Consider the following 20,968-nt stretch of genomic DNA (forward strand, 5'->3'; position numbering starts at 1 on the left):
AGACTACAACAAAGCGCGAGGCAGGCAGATTATTATAGAAAGTGATGCTTTACTAGAGAATGAGAGTATCACAGAATATGGATGAACACGCTTGTGTCATTGTAGATTTATGTGTTTTGCATGTATTATGTATATCTTCCCACAGACATCATGTCATATTCTAGACAACAGTTTGCATCTCATAACCATCCTCTGTTATGGTAGCTCATCATTCAGAGATGCACAAAGCAATGCACACTGCATTATTTGCTCATGATCCCCAACACCCACCCGCTGTACACACACTGGATGCCCACCATTCAGTTAAAGACGGGTACATGAATACTGTAGATATTTTTCATATTCTAAGATGAAACAGAAATGCGTTTGTTAATTCAGCTTTTGTTCTGTAAAACTACAAATTATTTAACTATGTTTAAAAAGTAGTTTGAGGAAAACGATGAGGAACACTGTGTAGCGAACAAACTTTTTTAAAACAAAACACATTTTTGTGATGCGCAAAGAACATTACCCTCAAAAAACTCCCAAACTGAATTTAGAAAATTAATCTGCACAAGATGTTGGGTTTGTCTCTTGCAGTGCGTATTGTATAATGTGCGGAGCAGAAAAGGGTTGGCGTGCAAGAACACATACTGTTTGACAACAACAAATAGTTTCTTGTTCAGCCTTCCGTGAGGTATAGTGTTGGAAATAAACATATAAAAGCATAATCATTATGCCACAAATTATGCACAAAGAAAATTTTTGGCCATCTTTGAATTTCTCTACATATGTATCATAGCACATATTATAGATTGTTGGTGTGTCTTCAATGGCTGTTTGTCTGCAATGTAATTTAAATGCAATGATGATTAAAGTGGACTTTGCCAGAGCTATCAGAGATTGACAAGGTTAGATAGACATTTGAATCGAACAGATACTTCTTGATAATGAGAGAAGCCTGTGGTGATAATGAGAGTAGCCTGTGGTGACTTAAACATTTCTCATGCCATTGATTGTTCACTATTGACTTCCACACTTTAACAAATTGTTTTTATTCGTTTTGTGAGTTTAAGTTTGTATTTGCTAGGCAATTAAATATTTCCGGGCCAAGCAAAACTAGAAGTAATTATCCTAGCTTTTAACATGACTTTTAGAAAGTAAATTTATAATATTCTAATCTGTTATATTTCCAGTTTATGTGGGCTTTCTCAGTAAAGTCCAAATATTTCTTGCCCAAAAACATTCACCTACCCTCATGACATCTTAAGCCTGCATGACTTTGTTTCTTCTGGAGAACACAAGATGATATTCTGAAGAACTTTTTTATTAAACAACACTGGACCCCATTGACTTCCATTGTATGGACACGAAAGATATTTCCCAAAATATAGAGAAGATTTATACAGGTTCTGAAAGACATGAGGGTGAATAATTGATGGCAGAAAATGAATGACTTTTTTACTTTTTACATATTTTTGTTTGAATTATAGTCATCAAAGACATCAAACGAAAATGCTTACTACTCCAAATTAGAGTAAGGTCAGAACATAGTTTTAAAAACTTTTTTTACTCATGCTAATAGATGATAATAGATTTTTGTTGATTTTTAACCAAATCAATTTACCAATTAAAGATTTTATCAGAATGAAAAGACATAACATCATGGGATTACATCATGTTCTAGGTGAGAAAGCAAAAATGTTTTGGCTGCATTGATGATTCACGCATTGTAAAGTTAAAGGGATAGTTCACCCAAAAATCATCAGCAATTTGTCATTTCAAACCTGTATGATTTTCTTGCTTCTGCAGAACACTAAAGAATGATGTTAACTGGCCCACATTCACTTGCATTGGTTTTGTGTCATACAATAAAAGTGAATGCGGCCAGTGAAGATTTAGATTTAGATTTAGGCATTTGGCAAGCGACTTACATTGCTTTTATCATATACATTTTACATAGGTATTTGCAATTCCCTGGGATCGAACCCAGAACCTTGCGTTGTTAACCCAAAGCTACAGGAAAGCTGTTCAGTTGCCAACCTATCTTCAAAATATCACTTTAAGACTACTCTTCAACCAACAGGCTACATTTCCAAACAACCATGTTTTTATTCATCTGTCCTGCTACACTTTTAGAAAGTGATTGTACCCTGGTTTACTTTATGCAAATACTATGACAGTTTAGCCTAAATTCAGAAGGTTTAAACTTCTAAGATTAAACCCACAATCCTATTGCATCTTATTTCGTCTTTAGCTTCAAAGCTGTGTAAAGTTAAACTTGCATCTCCTCCCCCTTAGCATAGACACGACAATCTCATAGACAGCTCACAAGATCTCGCTCTTAGTTAATGCAGTGTGCATGTTTCCCAAACCCTGTGAGAAAACAGCATCTTTGACCCATTTACGTCAATTCATTTTACATTGAAGATCTTATGTCGTATTTCGTGTCTTCTTTGCCCTTTGTATTTATTGATCCAGTGCATACCGCTAGCTTTGAAATTTCGCCTGTGGCACTCATGATGTGTTATACACCTCCTCCGTTCTGAGTCAGCTTAATTTAGCAGTTTGTCCTTATGTATCAGCCACTCATCTTTTCACAATCAGATTCTGAACTTTTAATTTATATTATAAGATATATGGTATAATCCTATGGTATCCTATGCTACGCAAGTCCTAGTCCAGGCTCTTGTTCTGTCCAGACTGGACTACTGCAATGCGCTACTGGCGTGACTTCTGCTTGCACAAACAAACCTCTACAGATGATCCAGAATGCAGCTGCAAAAGTGGTCTTCAATGAACCGAAGAGAGCACACGTCACTCCTCTCTTCTTTAAGTTATATTGGCTCCCTATAGATGCTCGCATCAAATTCAAGACTCTGCTCCTGGCCTACATGACCACCCAACCCCTTATCTCTCTGCAAATGAACAATGTCTTGTGGTGCCCTCCCATTAATGTAAAGATTCTCTCTCACATACCTTCTCTGGATCGGTTCCACTTATGTTAAATGATCTGCTCGCTGCTACAAGATCTGCAGATTCTGTAGCCAGCTTTAAGAATCGTCTGAAAACGAAACCGATCAGTTCTGAGTATTTCTTTTCTATTCTTTCAACAACAAAAACCTAACTCGGCTCTGTATAATGTGGTAGGCTATACAGTATGAGACCAGTTTTTGTTGTCATTATGCTGTCCCAATTGCTTCCATTGTTTACCCCATCTGTAAGTCACTTTGGATGAAAGCGTCTGATAAATGTATATGTAAAACAATATATTGGTAAAAACGTGATATAAAAAACATGATATCATGTTAATTCCACACATATCGTAATATTGTAAACTATTCAGCACCCTTTAAATGTTAAAGGGACAGTTTATCCGAAGATCTAAATAATGTCATCATTTACTCACCCTCGTGCTGTATACATTTTCCAAAAAAAAGAAAGATATTTGGTAAAATGCTAGTAACCAGACAGTTCTTCGAACCCATTGACTACCATAGTAGGAACAATTACATTGGTGGTCAAAAGTGCCCTAGAACTGTTTGTTTTCTTACATTCTTCAAAATATCCTCTTTTGTGTGCAACAGAACAAAAAGATTATAAAGCATTTTTTCCTATGGTAGCCTGGAACTGTTTGCTCTTACACAATCTTCCAAATATCTTTTCTTTTTCTGTGTTCTTTCCAACAAGACATTTTTACAGCTTTGGAACAATTCAAGGGTGAGTAAACGAAGAATGGGTGAACTTTTCCTTTAACAACACAATATGGATGAGATATTTTTACATGTAAATTCCATGCATAACATAGGATATGTACATTTAACAAACAGCGTGTAGTAATGCTGTGAAACATGTAGAGCTCTCCACGTATGAAGCTGCTACACTTGTTTCACTTGATCTCTCCACATAAAGAGTAGTACCCCACGGACCGTTGGCTAAACATCTGATGCATAAGGCACACTTTTCTGGAAACACTTCAGCACATTCGAAGTCGTCATTTGATTTGTTGAATTTCATAGGATTTCCGGGAGACTTGCTTGTTGCGCCTGGAAACTACACGAAGCTGTCTGATCTTATACAAAAGCTGTCGTGTTTACAACGGTTGATATAAGAATTCATCATGATCGATTAAATGCTTAAGTCTGAAAAGTATGCGAGGTTCAAGGCATAATTGTGCTGTTAACTTTTGACATTGGTGAATGTACACCGTTCTGTTACTGTGAGGAAAATTTCTACGCCCCTAAACATGACGCGGCACAAGACGAAACGTGATTGGTTGCTTTACCTGTCAGTTATATGGCCACTTGGGTGGGCCTTGGCCAAAGAGAGTGGCGATAAATTCCAGACTTTCAGTATTAAGGTCTGGCTAAGCGAGACTACATAAAGAGCTACTTTATGTGCTTGTCTGACCGTTTGGCTGACACTTCGATACGCTGTGTTTCTGTTTCCATTTTCTGTGCACTTAGTACATTTACTAGAGCAGTGTGTTGCATGTTAATTTTGGGTTGACAGTGGTGTTAAATTTCTTGAAAGCTTGCGTTGCACATGGCATTGTATACACGCACTTCAAAAAAGATTAAGTTGAGCTTGTTCATGGTTTGTGAGCGCTAGAGATCATTCCACCAGTCATGTTACTCTACGGTAAAATTATATGGACGGGAATGCACGCTATTAAAGCTCAAAAGCTTTTTATTCTCTTCTGTTTAGAATAGCTTATAGGCCCTTTTTTGAAGAAAAATGCAGGTGAACGTTTTGTAGGAAATTGCTTGGAGATTATTTAATAGGTAGGTTTTGGACATGGTACCATGGTACATTTCCTTTAGGCAATTTGGTAATACCATAAATTATACATAACAATATATATATAAATATGCATCATACTCTCCATGACATTCCACAGACCAGCAAAACCAGCGTAAAATAGTGTTACTGTATTTTCATTTTTGTCATCACAGTTTTGTTATTTGTTGTGTGGTGATGTTAGAAGCATATCTTGTTTTGTTAATGATGTTTGTTGTTTGTCATTATTGTTGAGGTCTGTTTGCATCTGTGTACCGCTGTGGCACATATTGCTTTTGCTTTGCAAGACGGGTTCTTCCTTTGAGTCAAATTATCATTTCTTGCATTGCTAATTGTACCTTTTCTGGGCAAAACATCTGTAGTTGCCTAACAAGACATTATTCCAATACAATTCATTTTTTACAGCGTGCAGAGATGATATTATCTACCGTGCATTCGGCACACTGGAAAATAATAAATAATCAACTTACAAAAAAGTATGTTCTCGAGCTCAGCGTCTTTTAAACAGATGAGTTATAACAGATTATCCATCACTGTGTTTCTGTATACAAGCTTGTTGACGCATTCTCCTGTCTCTGTCGTACACAGTTCTGGTGTCTTTGACACATCGAGCGTGTTCCTCGAGACGCGCTGACTGCAGGTGTAACCTGAATCTAACTCTCACTGTGTGCTTACACATCATTTCTGTCAACTCACTTTATTCAAAAAGTTTACTCTTGCTCGTCGGAAATGTTAAAAACTTGCTTACAAACCTGTTTTCAGCCAGCCGGGAGTTTGTTTGTTTTACTGATAGACAGAGACCACTGTTCGAATACACTGGCGTAGCAAGTCAAGTCTGGCCCATATGCAAAAACGGTTAACGGGCCACCTCCATCTGTTTGTGACCATGTTGCGCATTACTGGACATCGGTTGTTCACTCAAGTCTGTTATTTAAATGTTAATGCACTCAATCGCACTCAAATAGTAGAGGCAGATCCCAAGGGAACGCAAACTCCTATGCCCTAGAAAGAGGGAAAAAGTGTCCGTGCCAATAGCCCTGTGGTTAGTACGCTAACATATAGTGCCAGTGTAATAGTGGCCCGACCGTCTTTTGCCAGTCCCACTCCCCTGTCTTACACCAAAGCTTTCCTTTGCACACAACATGTGAATGTCCCTAACATTTCTATGATAAAACAGTTATCAAACATTAAACATTTTGCTTCTTACATCGCGCTGGCTCTTACACAGTTAAAGAGGACCTTACTCATGTCCATTGCAAATCCCGCCTTCTTTCATCTGTTTGGCCACCTCAATTACACTGATATTGATGAGCTCATTCAGAGTCCATATAAATTTAACTTCATTCCGTTTCGACACAGCAAGGTAGACAAATAATGTTGTACATTATACAATTATAATAAGAGTGTAAATGATTATATGTATTAAAATGATTAAATAGATGATAATAAATAAAAATAATAAAGACCTCTCTACTACCCTTTAGCTGGGCGTACACGGTGCGAATTCTGATGGTCGGAAGACCGTATTTCCACCCACACGTCACGAGTGAGTAAAAACGGAGGCAGTGAAACATGACACGATTGTACGACCTGCCGATTTCTGAAGCAATCGCACGAAGTTACGCGCCAAAAGCATGAAGTCAGAAGAAGAGATTGCTTTCTTTGTAGCAGCAATCGCTAGCAAAAGAATAATAAAAAAAAAACATGTTTTTTCGACATGTTTAAAAATGATCGGGAGGTGATCTTAAGGGAATTTGCTCGGCTCGTAATTCCTAACACAAGATATGAACCGCGTCCATACATAGAGTTCTTCACGGTTGGAAAAAAATCACCTGCGATCTCATACGACATCAAAAATTGCACCATGCACTACCACCATTAACCTCAGCATACACTTTATTTTTAAACATCTGTTAGTCATTTTCAAATATTTTCTTCATTATTTAGAAAATAAATGCCTGTAGGATCTGATATGTGATGTGAATCTAGTTCGGAAAAAGCTGGATCCAATCTTGCACTCATACGGTATGTAGCGTCAACTCAGTACTGCTTGTCACGCGTCTTACTCACTACGCAACAGAAGTTGCTGGAAAGTGCGGAGAAGGACCCACTCACATTTGCCCATGGGAAAACGCACAAAAGTCGCAAAACGTTACGGCCCCAAGTGATTCATACACGACATGGTAATAAAGCATTTGGGGCTTTACTGAAAACTTTTGGGGCTTCAGCCCCCTTAGCCCACCCCTGCTGATAGATTTGTTAAGGTATGTTTGGAGCAAGATGTGTTATCAGATCTAGTGCAAATGGATCACTAATATTGTCATTTTTGTGCTTTTTTTGAAGCTAGAAAGTTGTAATGCCTAAAATAAGGCAAACATAAATATTTTTTGCATCGATTTTTCATTTAACAGCACATAATAAACAAAGTTAAAGTTGAACTTTTGATGAACTTTATGAATTGAGTATTCATGACCGTTTTTTACTTTAACTAACTCTTTTGTATTACCTTCATCTACTATCAAAAACAACTGCGCAAACTTTTACTTTTTTAACCCTGAGGCTTTTCTTTTCATATGAGAGTTTATTTGCACATTGCTGTTGAAGTCTCTTTGCACGTAGGCAGTTCATCCACAGTACAGTACACAGAATAATCCCAGATCTTATATTGATCTTTAGACAAGTAAACATTATGTCTTTTGTTTAATTAATGTCAGAGTAAAATTAGCTTCACTTAATTAAGTCATTTTATTTTTTCATTCTCCTGCCCCCAGAGGCATTTACCAAGATAAGACCTTTTCAATGTGTGTAATAAAGTTCTGGATTTAGAGCCTATTTACACTTCAAGTCTTGATTGATCTGCCTGCGCTCTGATTGGTTGAGCACATTACTTTACCACCCCAGAGCTTCATCCAAGTGCAAATATTGTGATTGTAAATCTTGTTGTACTTTTTTAATTGTTAACCTTTTATTAATAAGACACCGCGAGGTCACCAAGGAAACCCCTCCCAGGATGTTTTTTCTTTAAACCAATAATTCAAAGCTTCACCACATTAAACAGTGAGAAAAGATGCTCTTGGATGCCAGGTTGCCTGTTGTGAGCAATGAAGAAACTGCAGGTTTTGTGCTGTTGTGGAATCAGAAGTGACAGGACTGTGTTTTTATGGAGTTTGTTACAGTTTGTTTTGCTTCTGGATGTTTGTTGATAAAACATCACAGTCTTTGATGTCATGAATAGATGCTATACTCACAGTATTTCTCATCTAATGCGCAGCTAGGTGATTCACCTCATCAGTCTAAGCACTCAGGTAGCATTGAAGACGTTGTCTGCATATAAAGTGATAGTTTATGTAATTGTCATATTGGTTGGTCAAGTCTTAGAGTCAGGGAAGACATTAATACATGGTCTATGGCTAACAGTTTTGTTACAAATTTGTATCAAACAACTGTTGTCTCCCATTGACTTCCATTTAATGGACAAAAATGACTAAGGAATTTCTCGAAACATTTTTTAATGCAAGTTATGCAAGCCATACAGAATTTTAACAACATTAGGTTGAATTAACTATTCCTTAAAACGACTTTATATATTGTACCGCAGGTGTTCAATGGTTTGTTGTTTTTTTGTGCCACATCCAGAAGTTAAAGCAATGGCCCTTGTGTCTGCCTCGGGTCTCTACAGAGAAGACTTACGCATTGAGCTATTGTATTGTGTAATGAGATAAGAAAGTAAAATGCTTAGGCTAAGGCTTTTCAGGCCATCTGTGTTTAATATACATTGAGCACTGTGCAGCAATTGGAGTGTTTAAATGTTAAGTGATGTAATTGAGGCAGTATTATTTGTGAGTATATGTTAGTGATTTGCAAATTTTGTTCATAATATTTTAATCATGTATTAAAAAATATTTTAATGACATTTTGTGTGGTCATTATGTTTCTTAACGAATCAATAGACTATTGTGATTTCTTGTTCTCATGATGTTATAACTCCTCAAATTTGTATTATTATAATATAATTTGTAGTAATTAATTAATTATCATATAATATAATACAATAAAAATATATACAACTATTTTGGTGCGAAGTTTGTCAAGTGTCTTGAAAGACTAGATTGTTTTTTATTATTTTATTTAAGTTCTTCAGATCTTGCAAATCTTGCATCATGTTGCCTAAACATTGTTTGTAAAAAAATAAACATCGTGTTTGTCAAACTAATTCATTTTTGCCTTTGATCTCAGATGCGGGTCGCGTTTCAGTCACGGTTCTCAAATCACAGCACAATCACAGCGGCTGTGGATGTTCAGGATGAGAAAGAATATCGATGTTATCACGAAACTTCCTTCTCTGACTCGCTGGCGATTGAGTTGATCAGGGAAATGAAACGAGTCAATATGTTCACCTCTTTGCGCTTCTATCCCTCCCTGATGGGCTGCTCTGTTTACAGCTTTTGCTCTTGGCTTGTTTAATATGAATGAATCAACTGCGAGTCACGCCAGCAACCACCGAGTAAACTAACATACAGGGGGGTGGGTTTGGCTTTGAGCGGAGGAAGGAATCTGTCTTTGCCAAGACGACCGACATGAAAGAGGGCCGAGCAACAGGGTTAAGAGGCTTCAGAGTGCCCTTGCCCTTTAAAGCCCTTGACTGTGACGAACACAAAAGCGCGGCCACGGAATTGCCGCTTTATAATTCTGCCGAGGTCCGACGTGACACGCTGAGTCATCTGCTATACTGTAGCCGGAGCTTCTTATGTGCTGTAAGCTCACAGACCGCAGGCTAAAGCCTCTGCAGCCAGAGAGAGTGGCTGCTCATCGTTTCCTAAGCAAATTCTCCCAGAACGATTAGGCAACGTGTCTATTTGAGGAAAGATTTAGAGAGGAACAGAAATGTTAAGATGCACAATGAAAATGTCAAAACTAAAGCTTGTCAGGAGTGGTTGCCTGCAGTTTTTTGAGCTGTGGAATGAGCCAAATCTTTTAATGGCAACATGAGATGTTCGTGATATTGTTATGAATGAATGCAAGGTGATTAAAGTAGGCATCCACAGTTTTAATAAATAATCATATTTGGGGGATGCACAATACTGAATATTGAAATTATATAACTATTACAAATGTTCATATCATGATATCAATTTTGCACTCGTTTGAAATAAAATTATTAGAGATGTTTTTATTTGCTGAAACAGTAACACTACTTTCAGAAGCGGTGATGTACAGTATTTAGAAAAAAAAGTTTTCAAAAAATGTTCTCCAATTTTGTGCAGTCCAATTATTTTTTGTTCAGCCTGATAAACATTGTTACCTATATTTTTTTGGGGGGGCTGTACATAATAAAAAAAGTTCTTGTAACATCTTGTAATCATGGCTTTGTGGACTGCTGAATTATTTTTACATCAAGTGTACTTTTCCAGTCAAATGCCTGGAAAGACCAAGAATTTTTTGGGTGGTCTCAACCAATATGCCTCGATATAACTTGTGTCTTTAATTAATAAAGTACGTCCCCAGACCTGAACATCGGGCTTGAAAAACATCCGACAGAAACCCAAACATCACCATGATGCTCTTTTAATTATCCTTCGCTGCACTCACCCGTGGCCCTCTTAGCCGAGGAGGTCACTTGCTAAAGATTTAGTATTATTGATCACTGATAAAACCGAACCGTATAGCTCTGTGGACCGCCAGGAAAGGTCAGCGCTGTTAGATGGTGATGATATATTCAAGATGGACCGCAGCCTTTATTGGACCTCATTTCAAGCTTTCAGGTCACTTACCGCACATGGGCTTTAAATATCCCGCTGACAGTTTTATCACATTTGGACCCTCAGCACTTCCCCTTTTTTCTGCTACACCGAGCTGCTGTTTTTTAAATAAACAGATTGTTTATTTGTTTAATCGTGGTGGATTTTATAATGACACGGTTAGACAGGTGTTTCCGCATGGAGCAGTCAGTCTTTCCTGGAGGCCACCTGCTTCATCCTAGCACGCCGGCTCTTTTAAATTGGGCCGAGGAACAGCTTAAGCATACACATCCTCATTCTCTCTCATCCCGTAGGGCTTCGCTTTCTCCGTTCTGTCAGCGTTTTTCCTTGTCATCATTTTTGCCGGCTAAGAACGCTCCTTCTACGTTCGGCAGGACGTCAGACCTCTGTTGAGATCCGCAATTTGCGACTCAAATCTCACAGTGCTGGAACGTGTTGCGGTCAATTGAGTAACTACTCTGTCGAAGCACACTACAACCATGCTAAAATTGAGCTAAGATTGTCAGCTGATAAAGTTGACAATAACAATTTTGACTAGACCCACAGAGATACATTTTAAAAAATTTGGACGTTTCGCTGACTGACGAAATCTGGATGTAGCGCTTCACAATTTAACAAGGGAGTTTGATCAATTCCACAACCGGATGATTTTGTTTACTTTTAGTTACATCAACATTCTCCGGTGTGTTACAGTCAACTGAATGAAGCGTTACACAATTATTTTTATTTTTTTGCAGCTGAGCTGCCAAAGTCTTTACATGCCCTATCATGATGAGTCACTCATAATTGAAAAAAGAAAGTATGAATAATATAAATATATCGTTCACATTGTATAAACAAATAGTAGTTTAAATATCAGATAATAATTACAAATAAAAATGTTGTTATTATATTCTTTAACATTAAATGCTTTCTTTAGTCCTTCAACATTACTGCATCTTGATTTTTCCTTTTATTTTCCAGTTTCAACTTTGGGTTTTTACACCCTAAGAAAATTGCCAGAGGTTGAAAATTGCACACTTTTGTGTTGTGTTGTCGTCATGTGTCACTAGAAGCACATCACTGCATTTAGAAGTGTGTGGAATGGTCGGGCGGTTTCATTTGTCATTTTTCTGGTTGGTTGATGGTTTCAATTAGGTTTACCAGCTCACTAAAACCCCCTGACTGCCCCTCTTTGCTTTCAGGCTGCTGCCACACTTTGTGTTTCTCTGACAGCATGAAAATATTGTGGGTAGGCTCGTAGAAAGGGCATTCTTTTGAAAGAAGTTCCTTTGCTGGATGGGGGATGTCAGGCGTTTTTGTGCATTAGATGTTTCGACTGTTCTTAGCAACCGTGAAGGTTTTGGCATGGCCACCTGAATCGGGGTCTTAGGAATCTTCATGGAGATATAATGAGCTTTTCCTTGACTCTTCTAGCCAAGTGCATCATATGAAGGCATTGTGAGGCTGTCTGAGTTCATGTGACTTGTGCTTCTTTGTGTTTTTAGTCTCATGTAAAAATTAAAAAAAACACCATGGTCAGGTGGATATTAGAAATATGGTAAACAGTTGGGTGTTTAGTCAAAAAATATTACATTGCATTTTCTCTTCTTTTAATTTGCATGAAATTGTAGTTTTGCACTGTGTTTCAAATATAGCTCTATAATGCTGAGGAGGATGTGTTCCTGATGCTGTCTTATCCCTGGAACCACAATCCAATTACATTCTCATTCACACTTCTGTTTATATTTACATTTATGCATTTAGCAGACACTTTAAGCAAAGTGACACGTATTGCAAGATGCATGAATTCCCTGGAAATCTACTGTTGACAGTTTCTCAAGAAACTATTTAAAAACCCAAGCCACATTTATAGTTATATACACACAAATTACTATTGTGGTTTTATTTCTGGCAATTTAATATTTTCTATAAATATTTTACTTAAATGCTTATTTTTATAATCAATACTATACAAAATAAATTCTGAGACTAATGGCTGAGTTGGACCAATATAGCGAAGGAAAAATAATAAACAGGTTCATACATAAAACAGTTTCACCTGTGTGCAGTGTGTTGGCCGAATTCTTCCATTTATTTGTGGTGTTTCAGATTTGATGAAATTACTAGGCTATCGTTCAGATTGTGGGGGAAAAAAAGAGTATTAATATTATTAACTTATGAAGTGTGAATTGACTACAAATGTATGGAAGTTAATTTATGGCACATTTCCCCGCTTCATTCCTCTTTCTGCTGTCCATCGCTGTAAATGTAACCTTTATTTTCACCTAGACCTTGTGTTGACAGGCTTTGACAGGACTGTGGGCATTTCCATGGAAACCCAGTTTCCTTTGGCAGTTGAAACTGCAGCAATGGGAATCTCCAATTAGAGCAGAGTTGAGATGCTTTCTATAAGCTGCAGTTGAAATAAGTCTGTCTGTCTAAACATTACAATGAGACTCTAGTAAAGGAGAACATTTAGGATTTCTTATAAAAAAATAGTAACACCACATCCTTTAAAGCAACTAATACAATGTTATTGTATACCGTACGATAATCAATAATAATGGAAAATATGCATTAAAACATTATCATGCGATTTAGGCTTTAGTGTGAACGTTCATGTTCATATGCCCAGGCAGTCAGATTTTGAAAACGCTGTTTTGTGTACAGTCAGTTAAATGTGCAGCTCTTTTCTGCTTTGGTTTATGCGCCTGTGTGTGTGCACGCGTGCCTGCATGCGTGTTTGTTTGGCACTTGGGGGGTCCGTAATGAATTCCCTCCTGGTCCGTATCCATTGATCGGCGATCATATTTAATAGATAAATAATTTTGGTAACACTTTCCTTGTAGCATGTATGTATAATGCAACATAAAAGTGGTTTTAAAGCATTTTAATGCACCTTTTAATGCATTGTAATGTCTTAAAAAGAATTCTTATTACAGTTAATACATTATAGCACTTAGCAATTCATTGTAACACTACACATTGCAACATGACAGACACAAAAGTTAAATGGTTGCAGTCAAACCAATGGTTGAAACAAACCTTGACTGTTTGGGGTATTACAAATCGCTTCTGTAGTCTTCCACTTTCTGTCTTAACTGTATCAGGAATGGCATAGGATTGCGTAAGCATTCAATTTCATGGCCAGTATTGACCAGACCATAATAATGATGAAACTCATCTCACCAGGCATCTAGAGAGGCAGGCTCTAGTCTTCTCACTCGCTGTTGTAATTTTAAATAAAAAAGTATAACAAATTCTTTTTGGGTGGGGTATCCCTTTAGGGGCTGTTTTTATTTCTGCTCACAATGCAAATCCATGCAATGCTGACACATATCACGCGATGATATTCTGATCTAATGCAATGACTGGACTAACATTTTATGGAACTCTGCCCTTTACAGAAGATTTATAAATATATTTCTATCATTTTATTTAGTGGTTGCTATCAGGATGTGCGAGTTTCAACCAGCCTAAAAATGTTTACCCTGCCTTTGTTTTATGACCAAACACGCTTTATTTCTATGCAAAGGAAACACTTTATAGGATGCGGTGGATTCAGAAACATCAGCACTATTTGCTTGTTACAGTTAAATGGCCTCTAGAACTAAAGGTAAACCAAATTGTATTAGAAAGGAACCGCATTTACCAGTTATCATGGCAGCAGTATTTCATCAAATGAAGAAGAAGAGATTCATAACCGGGCACATTTCCAGACGTGTACATTCTGCTCATTTGCAGCATTTCAGAGATGATTCTGGTGACTGCGTTAATACTTGCAGTACAATTCCAGCAAAGATTGCCACATTGCAAAATGAACTGGGCTGAAATTTGCCCTGTTTAAAGCCTGTATAAGAATTTTCTGTGGAACACGGAAGAAGATATTTTGAGAAATGTGTCAGTGGTTGTTTGGCACGATCTTTAAGGCAGTTGGCTCGGAGCCAAAAGCTACTCTGTTTTACATTGAAATACTGATCACTCTGACGTTAGAGTTGATTTGGTATATTGACTGAGTGACCAGATAATAGGGTAACACTTAAATATAGGGGGCAATACTCACTATTAACTTGTTATTAGAATGCCTATTATTGTCATATTGGCTATTTATTAGTACTAATAAATCACATATTCAACATGACCATACTCTACATCCCTAATCCTACCCAATACCTAAACCTAACAACTAATTTACTAACAATTAATAAGCAACAAATTAAGAGTTTATTGGGGGGGGGATCGTAGTTAATGGTATGTTAACAGCGAGAAGTGCTCCCTATACTGAAGTGTGACCGATAATTGATATTAACTAGTGGGTTTTTTTGCTCAATATAAGCTTAGGAAACAAAAGTTAGGTTACAGTTGATGTCAGGTTTAATTGTTGATAGTCTTGTCCCATTTAAACAGACAGTATTGTGGTCTTGCTATGACTGAAACAGCTGCCCAGAGGCATTACAAACATGGCCACCGAGTGTCCTGACTTGTGTAACGGACTTTAATTCTATCAGTTTCAAACTCTTTCTGAACTCGTTTCATCATAAGGTCATTTTAATATTTTCTCTCAGTTTGATGTTTTTGGTGGGTTTCTCTGCATCTCTGCATATCATTTTTAATATTCATATAAAGCCCAACACTACATGCACCATTTAGAGCTTAAAGGGATAGTTCACCCAAAGATGAAAATTCTGTCATCATTTAGTCAACCTCTTGTCATTCAAACCAATATGACTTTTTTATTCTGCAGAACACAAAAGAAGATATTTCGTCTGTAACCAAACAGATCTCATCACCCATTTACCCCCATAGTAGGGAAAATATATACTATGGGAGTCAATGGTGGTTGAGATCTGTTTGGTTAGTGACATTCTCCTAAGTGTATAGCAGAACAAAGACATTTATACAGGTTTGCAACTATCTGATGGCGAGTAAATGCAGATTTTTCATTTTGGGGTGAACAATCCCTTTTAACCGAGACTATTGAGTAAATAAACATGCATCACATTAAGTGTTTCTTAAACACACTTTATTAGCAATGTGTTGATTTGAAGATCAAGTAGACCAATAGAGTAAATTGACTGACAGATTTGCATTACAAATATTCGCTTTCTGTAAGAGCTACCTCGCTCAGTTTCTTTATAATGATATTTATTGTTCATATATTGATTCACAGAGGACTGAGCCAGGAGTTTTTGTGGTAGAAATAAACGTCTTATGGCTCAAAAACGATTAGAAGGCATACTTTTTTATTTGTTCAGCTCTGTGTAAAACCTGATATTATACTATGATGAGTCATTTGTGCAGGTGTCTCACATTCATCTCTCATCTGCAGGTGACCACACTGGTGAACACCAGTAACAAAGGCCCATCCGGTAAGAAAAAGGGTCGCTCTAAGAAGGCTCACGTTCTGGCTGTGTCCGTGGAGCAGGCGACTCAGAACTTTCTAGAAAAGGGCGAACAGATCGCCAAGGACAGCCAGGACCTGAAGGAGGAGCTCGTCGCGGCCGTAGAGGATGTCCGCAAGCAAGGTGAGCGTATCTTCTGAACCACATGAACGATTCTCCACTGAGCCATCAAGCAGCCAATCATGAACCGTATGACTGTAAAAGTTACTCACGTCACATTGGATTCAATATATTGAGTTGCAGATATATGAGCTCAAGTTCGGGGAGCGCTAGACTAACTTTTTTAGGAATTTCATTACCCGAGTTGTGCCTGTTGTTTATGTTCTTTATCTGGCAGCACACCGGTCTTTCTTTCAAAGTTTTTATGACTGTTTCCAAACACACTGTGACTCTCTCCAGAACACTTCAAACTCAAAGGTTGGAGTTAGTGTTTGCCCAGCCAAATTACCTCTATGAAAATGGCAACTGGTTATTGATGGGTTGTCACACAACATTAATCACCCTAAAAACAGCCGAAGAACAATTATAAGGCTGTGGAGAAGAAAAAAATAGCCACTTTTAAACTATAGAAGCTAAAATGTGTCAACTTCGTTCCAGAATGTCATTGTATAATGTAATATAGCTACTGTACTAATATAAATAAAAAACAACATATTTTATATTCGTTTAAGGTAAATATTTATTTTAATTTAATTTTTTATTTCTATTTGTAGTTCATCTATAATAATATTCATTATTATTATTATTATTGTAATAATCAGTTTTTTATGGTTGTTTAATTTGATTTGCAATGAAGGTTGTTTGATAAGGAAGTAAAAGTGAACAAATGTTCACAAATTACTTGCTGATCAATTATTCAAGGGATCCCGGTGTGAATCTCCATTGTTTTCTGTGACCTAAAATGAGGATCTAATTAATAAGAAAAGAATTATATAATGGAGCATTTTTTATATTTTTCACAGAAAAGCCACTTTATTCATTACGCAATACATTTAAGCAATACATTGGTATGATTGGTTCTTTGATGTGGAACTTGTGTGCTTGTGTGTGATTGGCCAGCAAGGGGATTGGGTGGTTATCATTTAGCCCCTCTTGGTCAAAAACAAAACTGCACGCTTATGTCTTTCCATTGAAATTTTTCTTTTTTTGCTGATGTACAATAATTTGTCTGCATTGATTTTTTTGGCTTATATAACACTAAGCTAAATCTAGTAACTGTACAATTACACAGTCAATACTTACGGAAGCAAAACAAAATACAATTGAAAACGAGCCTGAGAACCTTATGACATATATTTTTTACTGGAAAACAAGACAAAGATTGTGATAAAAACAGTACAGCTCTTATGTAGTAAGACATATTAAAGAACAAACTATAATTTTGCCGGTTTCGTCACTTAGTAATTTTTATTTCGATGAATACATAAATAGGAACGTAAGTGACAATTACATTGAAAAGCTTTCAACATTTTCATCTGAATATTTTCTTTGTCCCATTACCCCCATCCCCCTCCCCCCACTTCACCGGAGCGGTTTGCTACTCAGACCATTATGTCCAGCCTGTGTTCATTAACCTGGTCCAGGCTGAAGGTCAGACTGCTAATGGTCCACCCAGAGTATTTTAACACACTTCATTGCGCCATACAGCTGTGGCTGGGCTCAGGCTCATTTTATTTGTACCACAGGTCGGAGAGTAGCTCTGAATTTTCCAACAAACTTTTTAAATAGATATATATTTTTTTTTTTCTAAAACCAGTAGCCTTTCGGTATTGTATGAACCATAAAGACTCAGTGGGTGTGAGCAAGAAATTGTACAAATTAACTAAATAGTGAAGTATACTGCAGTATATGAACCCATGCTCAGATCATTAATATTTATCAGCTCTCCTGGACTCTTGATGTCTTCTGGGCACATAGTATATAACTTGAAAAAAGCTTACTTATCTGTAGGTAGCCAGCCATTAAGATACATTTATAGCTAATATTTGCATAATATACAATTTATTTGCTGCAGATTTGGCATACTTTGCTAGCACAGCATCACCCCACCCCTGTGATGCAGACATCTAAATTAGCACTTTAAAGTACCACAGATTTACTTTAATGCACCACAAACAGCAGATGGTGAGAGTTTCGTGAATGAGGAATTGTCAATAATACGCTAAATTCACTTAGACATGATTTTCAGCGGTGGCGTAATTGTTTATAATGACAAAATGGCAATAAGTAAAAATGAGTTATTAGTTCATAAAGGATCTAATAATAATTTTATTTGGACTAATAAGCGCACCGCATTCTTTTAATGCATGTGGCACCTGGATTGCATGCACTTAGCGAATGATTGTTGCACTTGTTCAGCGGCCTGAATGTCTTTTCTCTTGACTTTCTTTTACTTTTCTCAGATCATTGTGATTTGAGATGGCTTAAAAAACATTCATGATGGAGAAAGGTTGAAAACTTCTGGCGGTAATGTGGAAATGGGAAGCTGACAAAACAATGTAGAAAGCCAGAGGACGGTGATGACATTTCTTGTGGAAGTGAAGGGAAAGTAGTGGAGATACTATTAAGAATAGCTGGGATTCTGTCACTTCTGTTTAGTGTTTGACAAAGATGCACCACAGAACGCGCTCGAATGAAAGCCAGCCATATTTATGGGATTCATGTAAGCATTGACCCACACAAGTTGATACAGGAAAGGCAAACATTTCTCTACTTTTTCAATGGATTTTATTTCTGTTGCCAGTGACTTGGTTAATTGGGTAATGAATCAGCCAACTCTTATTTATCTCTGTTCTGTCTGAATCTCTTTTTCAGATGCAAGATGTGTTCTCTTACTGTGGGGTCTTTCTTTTTATGTCAATATTAAAATGTAGTGATATAGTTTCAAACAATTCTTTAGCTTAAAAAAGTTTCACACTTAAACCTTAAGAAAACGTATTACAGCGCAATAAAGAATCAAATCACATGGTGAGACAATACTTTTGGTTCCGGATGAAATTTTATATGGAACAGGGTAAGTCATAGAGTATCGTAGAGGAAGGGTAAGACGTAGAGTAACCCCAGAAGCTAGTTAGCATTTTAGCACTTACGGTTCCAAAGTCTATGGGTTTTTTCAGTGGTTAATGTGTAAAAATTAGTGGTGGGCATAGATTAATTTTTTTAATCTAGATTAATTCCAAGATTAATCTAGATTAAAATGGCTCATTTGAATTCTGCCGAAGGCATTCAGAATATGTGTGCTACCCAAATAATGACTAAAAGTAAGTCTTTGAGAACGGGTGTCTCAAGCCAGGTGGCGCATTAGATCAGGGGCTCATCTCCTGTTTCCAAAATGCATCACAAACTGCTTGAGAAAGATGTTCTACTATGATAATTGGTGATGAAAATTAAATTATGTTCAATAAGATGAACTTGTGTTTACTTCCGCATTAGCTAAGGGATGATTTGCGTTTAGGTGGTACTTGAGACTGGAAGAGCTCCTACAGTACATTTACATTTAGTCATTTAGCAGACGGTTTTATCCAAAGCGTCTTACAAAGAGTGAGGGAGCAACAAGCGACCTGTCATACAGGAGCCATAATACATTAGATCTCAATACAAAGTTACTGGTTTCAACTAAAGCTAGACCACTATCTGTTGAGAGAAAGTGTTTTTTTTAAACCAATTCCGCATTGCACAAGGTGCAAACAACCTTAGTCTTGTCAATGTTTCTATTGGGAAGCTTCTTTAAAATTAATATTCCCTGAAGCAAACCCGGCGGCATCATAGCTGCATCCATGTTAGCACGTCACGTTTGATGCGTTAATTTCACAGTAACGTTATGTTGTGTTCAGACCAAACGCGAATGGCGTGTCAAGCGCGAGTGATTTATGCAAAGCGCCAATAGACCTACTTGCTGCGCGAATCGCGCGAATGAAGACCTGGTCATGAGATGATGAGTCGGCTTCTGCTTCCGCGAATGACGCGAATCACGCGAGTTGAAAAATCTCGTTCTCGCCCCGTACAGTGCAGTTAAGCTGGTATACATCCGCGCTAAAATATCAAGGTGAAAGTCATCATAGCTTGCGTAGTATAGACCCAGCTCCCAACCCAACTTTGAGAATAGATTAACGGCGACATTTTTTTTATCGCGCGATAAGAGTCTCACTAACGCCGTTAACGGCCCACCACTAGTAAAAATAAAGTAAGCGTTTTATTCAATGACATAAAACACACCAGCTATAACCTTTTATAATTTTTAAAGCTATATTGCGTCTTTAAAACAGTGGTTACTAACAAGTTGTGAAAACGACTACGTTCTTTGGCACGGACGATCGACATCATCGCGCATGTAATTCTCAGAAATAATACAACATGGATCTCTAAAATGTGGATGGGGATTCATTCACCAAGCAATGATCTAGTTCCACAAGATGGTACCAGTGAGAGAGAAAGAGGCCAGTAAATACTCCACAATACTTTCGTAACAAAGGATCTTCTCTCCCTTAATGATTTAAGTTCTTAAGCATTCATCAAGAAGTTGCAAAATGTTGTCACAACAGTGATAAAAACATGTATTTCATAGACATGTTGCTGCATCATTTTCTAGACACCAACAGCCCCATTTTCTGAAGTGTGCTATTTCACTAATGAGATCTCTTGGCAATCTTGCCAGTATTCACCGTTTATTTTACTGATAAACAGATGCACCGCTATTAATAAACCATCGGCATGTCCACGCAGACTAATTCAGTTCAAGTTGTTTTTGGAAAAGCCTGAGGGATTCGCTGCGTTATAACATTTGTTTTGTCTTGGTTGTTTTGTGCAGGAGAGACGATGCGTGTGGCCTCCTCAGAGTTCGCCGATGACCCTTGCTCCTCCGTGAAACGGGGCACCATGGTCCGTGCCGCCCGTGCCCTTCTCTCTGCCGTCACCCGGCTCCTTATCCTGGCTGACATGGCTGACGTCATGAGGCTCCTGGCCCACCTAAAGATCGTATGTTTTCTTATTTAGTTATCTTTCTCTTTAGCCCCTCCCCTTTTTATTTGATTGGTCATGCTACTTGTG

General features: G+C 37.5%; 1 protein-coding gene across 1 annotated transcript in view; it reads left to right on the forward strand.

Annotated features, from left to right (window-relative positions):
• The window catches only part of ctnna2 (catenin (cadherin-associated protein), alpha 2), a 372,393-nt gene that overhangs the window by 49,688 nt on the left and 301,737 nt on the right, over window positions 1-20,968 (forward strand). Inside the window, 2 exon segments of the mRNA XM_056771020.1 lie at window positions 15,850-16,045; window positions 20,730-20,896. Coding sequence (XP_056626998.1) covers window positions 15,850-16,045; window positions 20,730-20,896 — 363 coding nt within the window.

The sequence above is a fragment of the Triplophysa dalaica genome, chromosome 2 (genome assembly GCF_015846415.1).
Source record: "Triplophysa dalaica isolate WHDGS20190420 chromosome 2, ASM1584641v1, whole genome shotgun sequence".
NCBI classification, from domain to species: domain Eukaryota; kingdom Metazoa; phylum Chordata; class Actinopteri; order Cypriniformes; family Nemacheilidae; genus Triplophysa; species Triplophysa dalaica.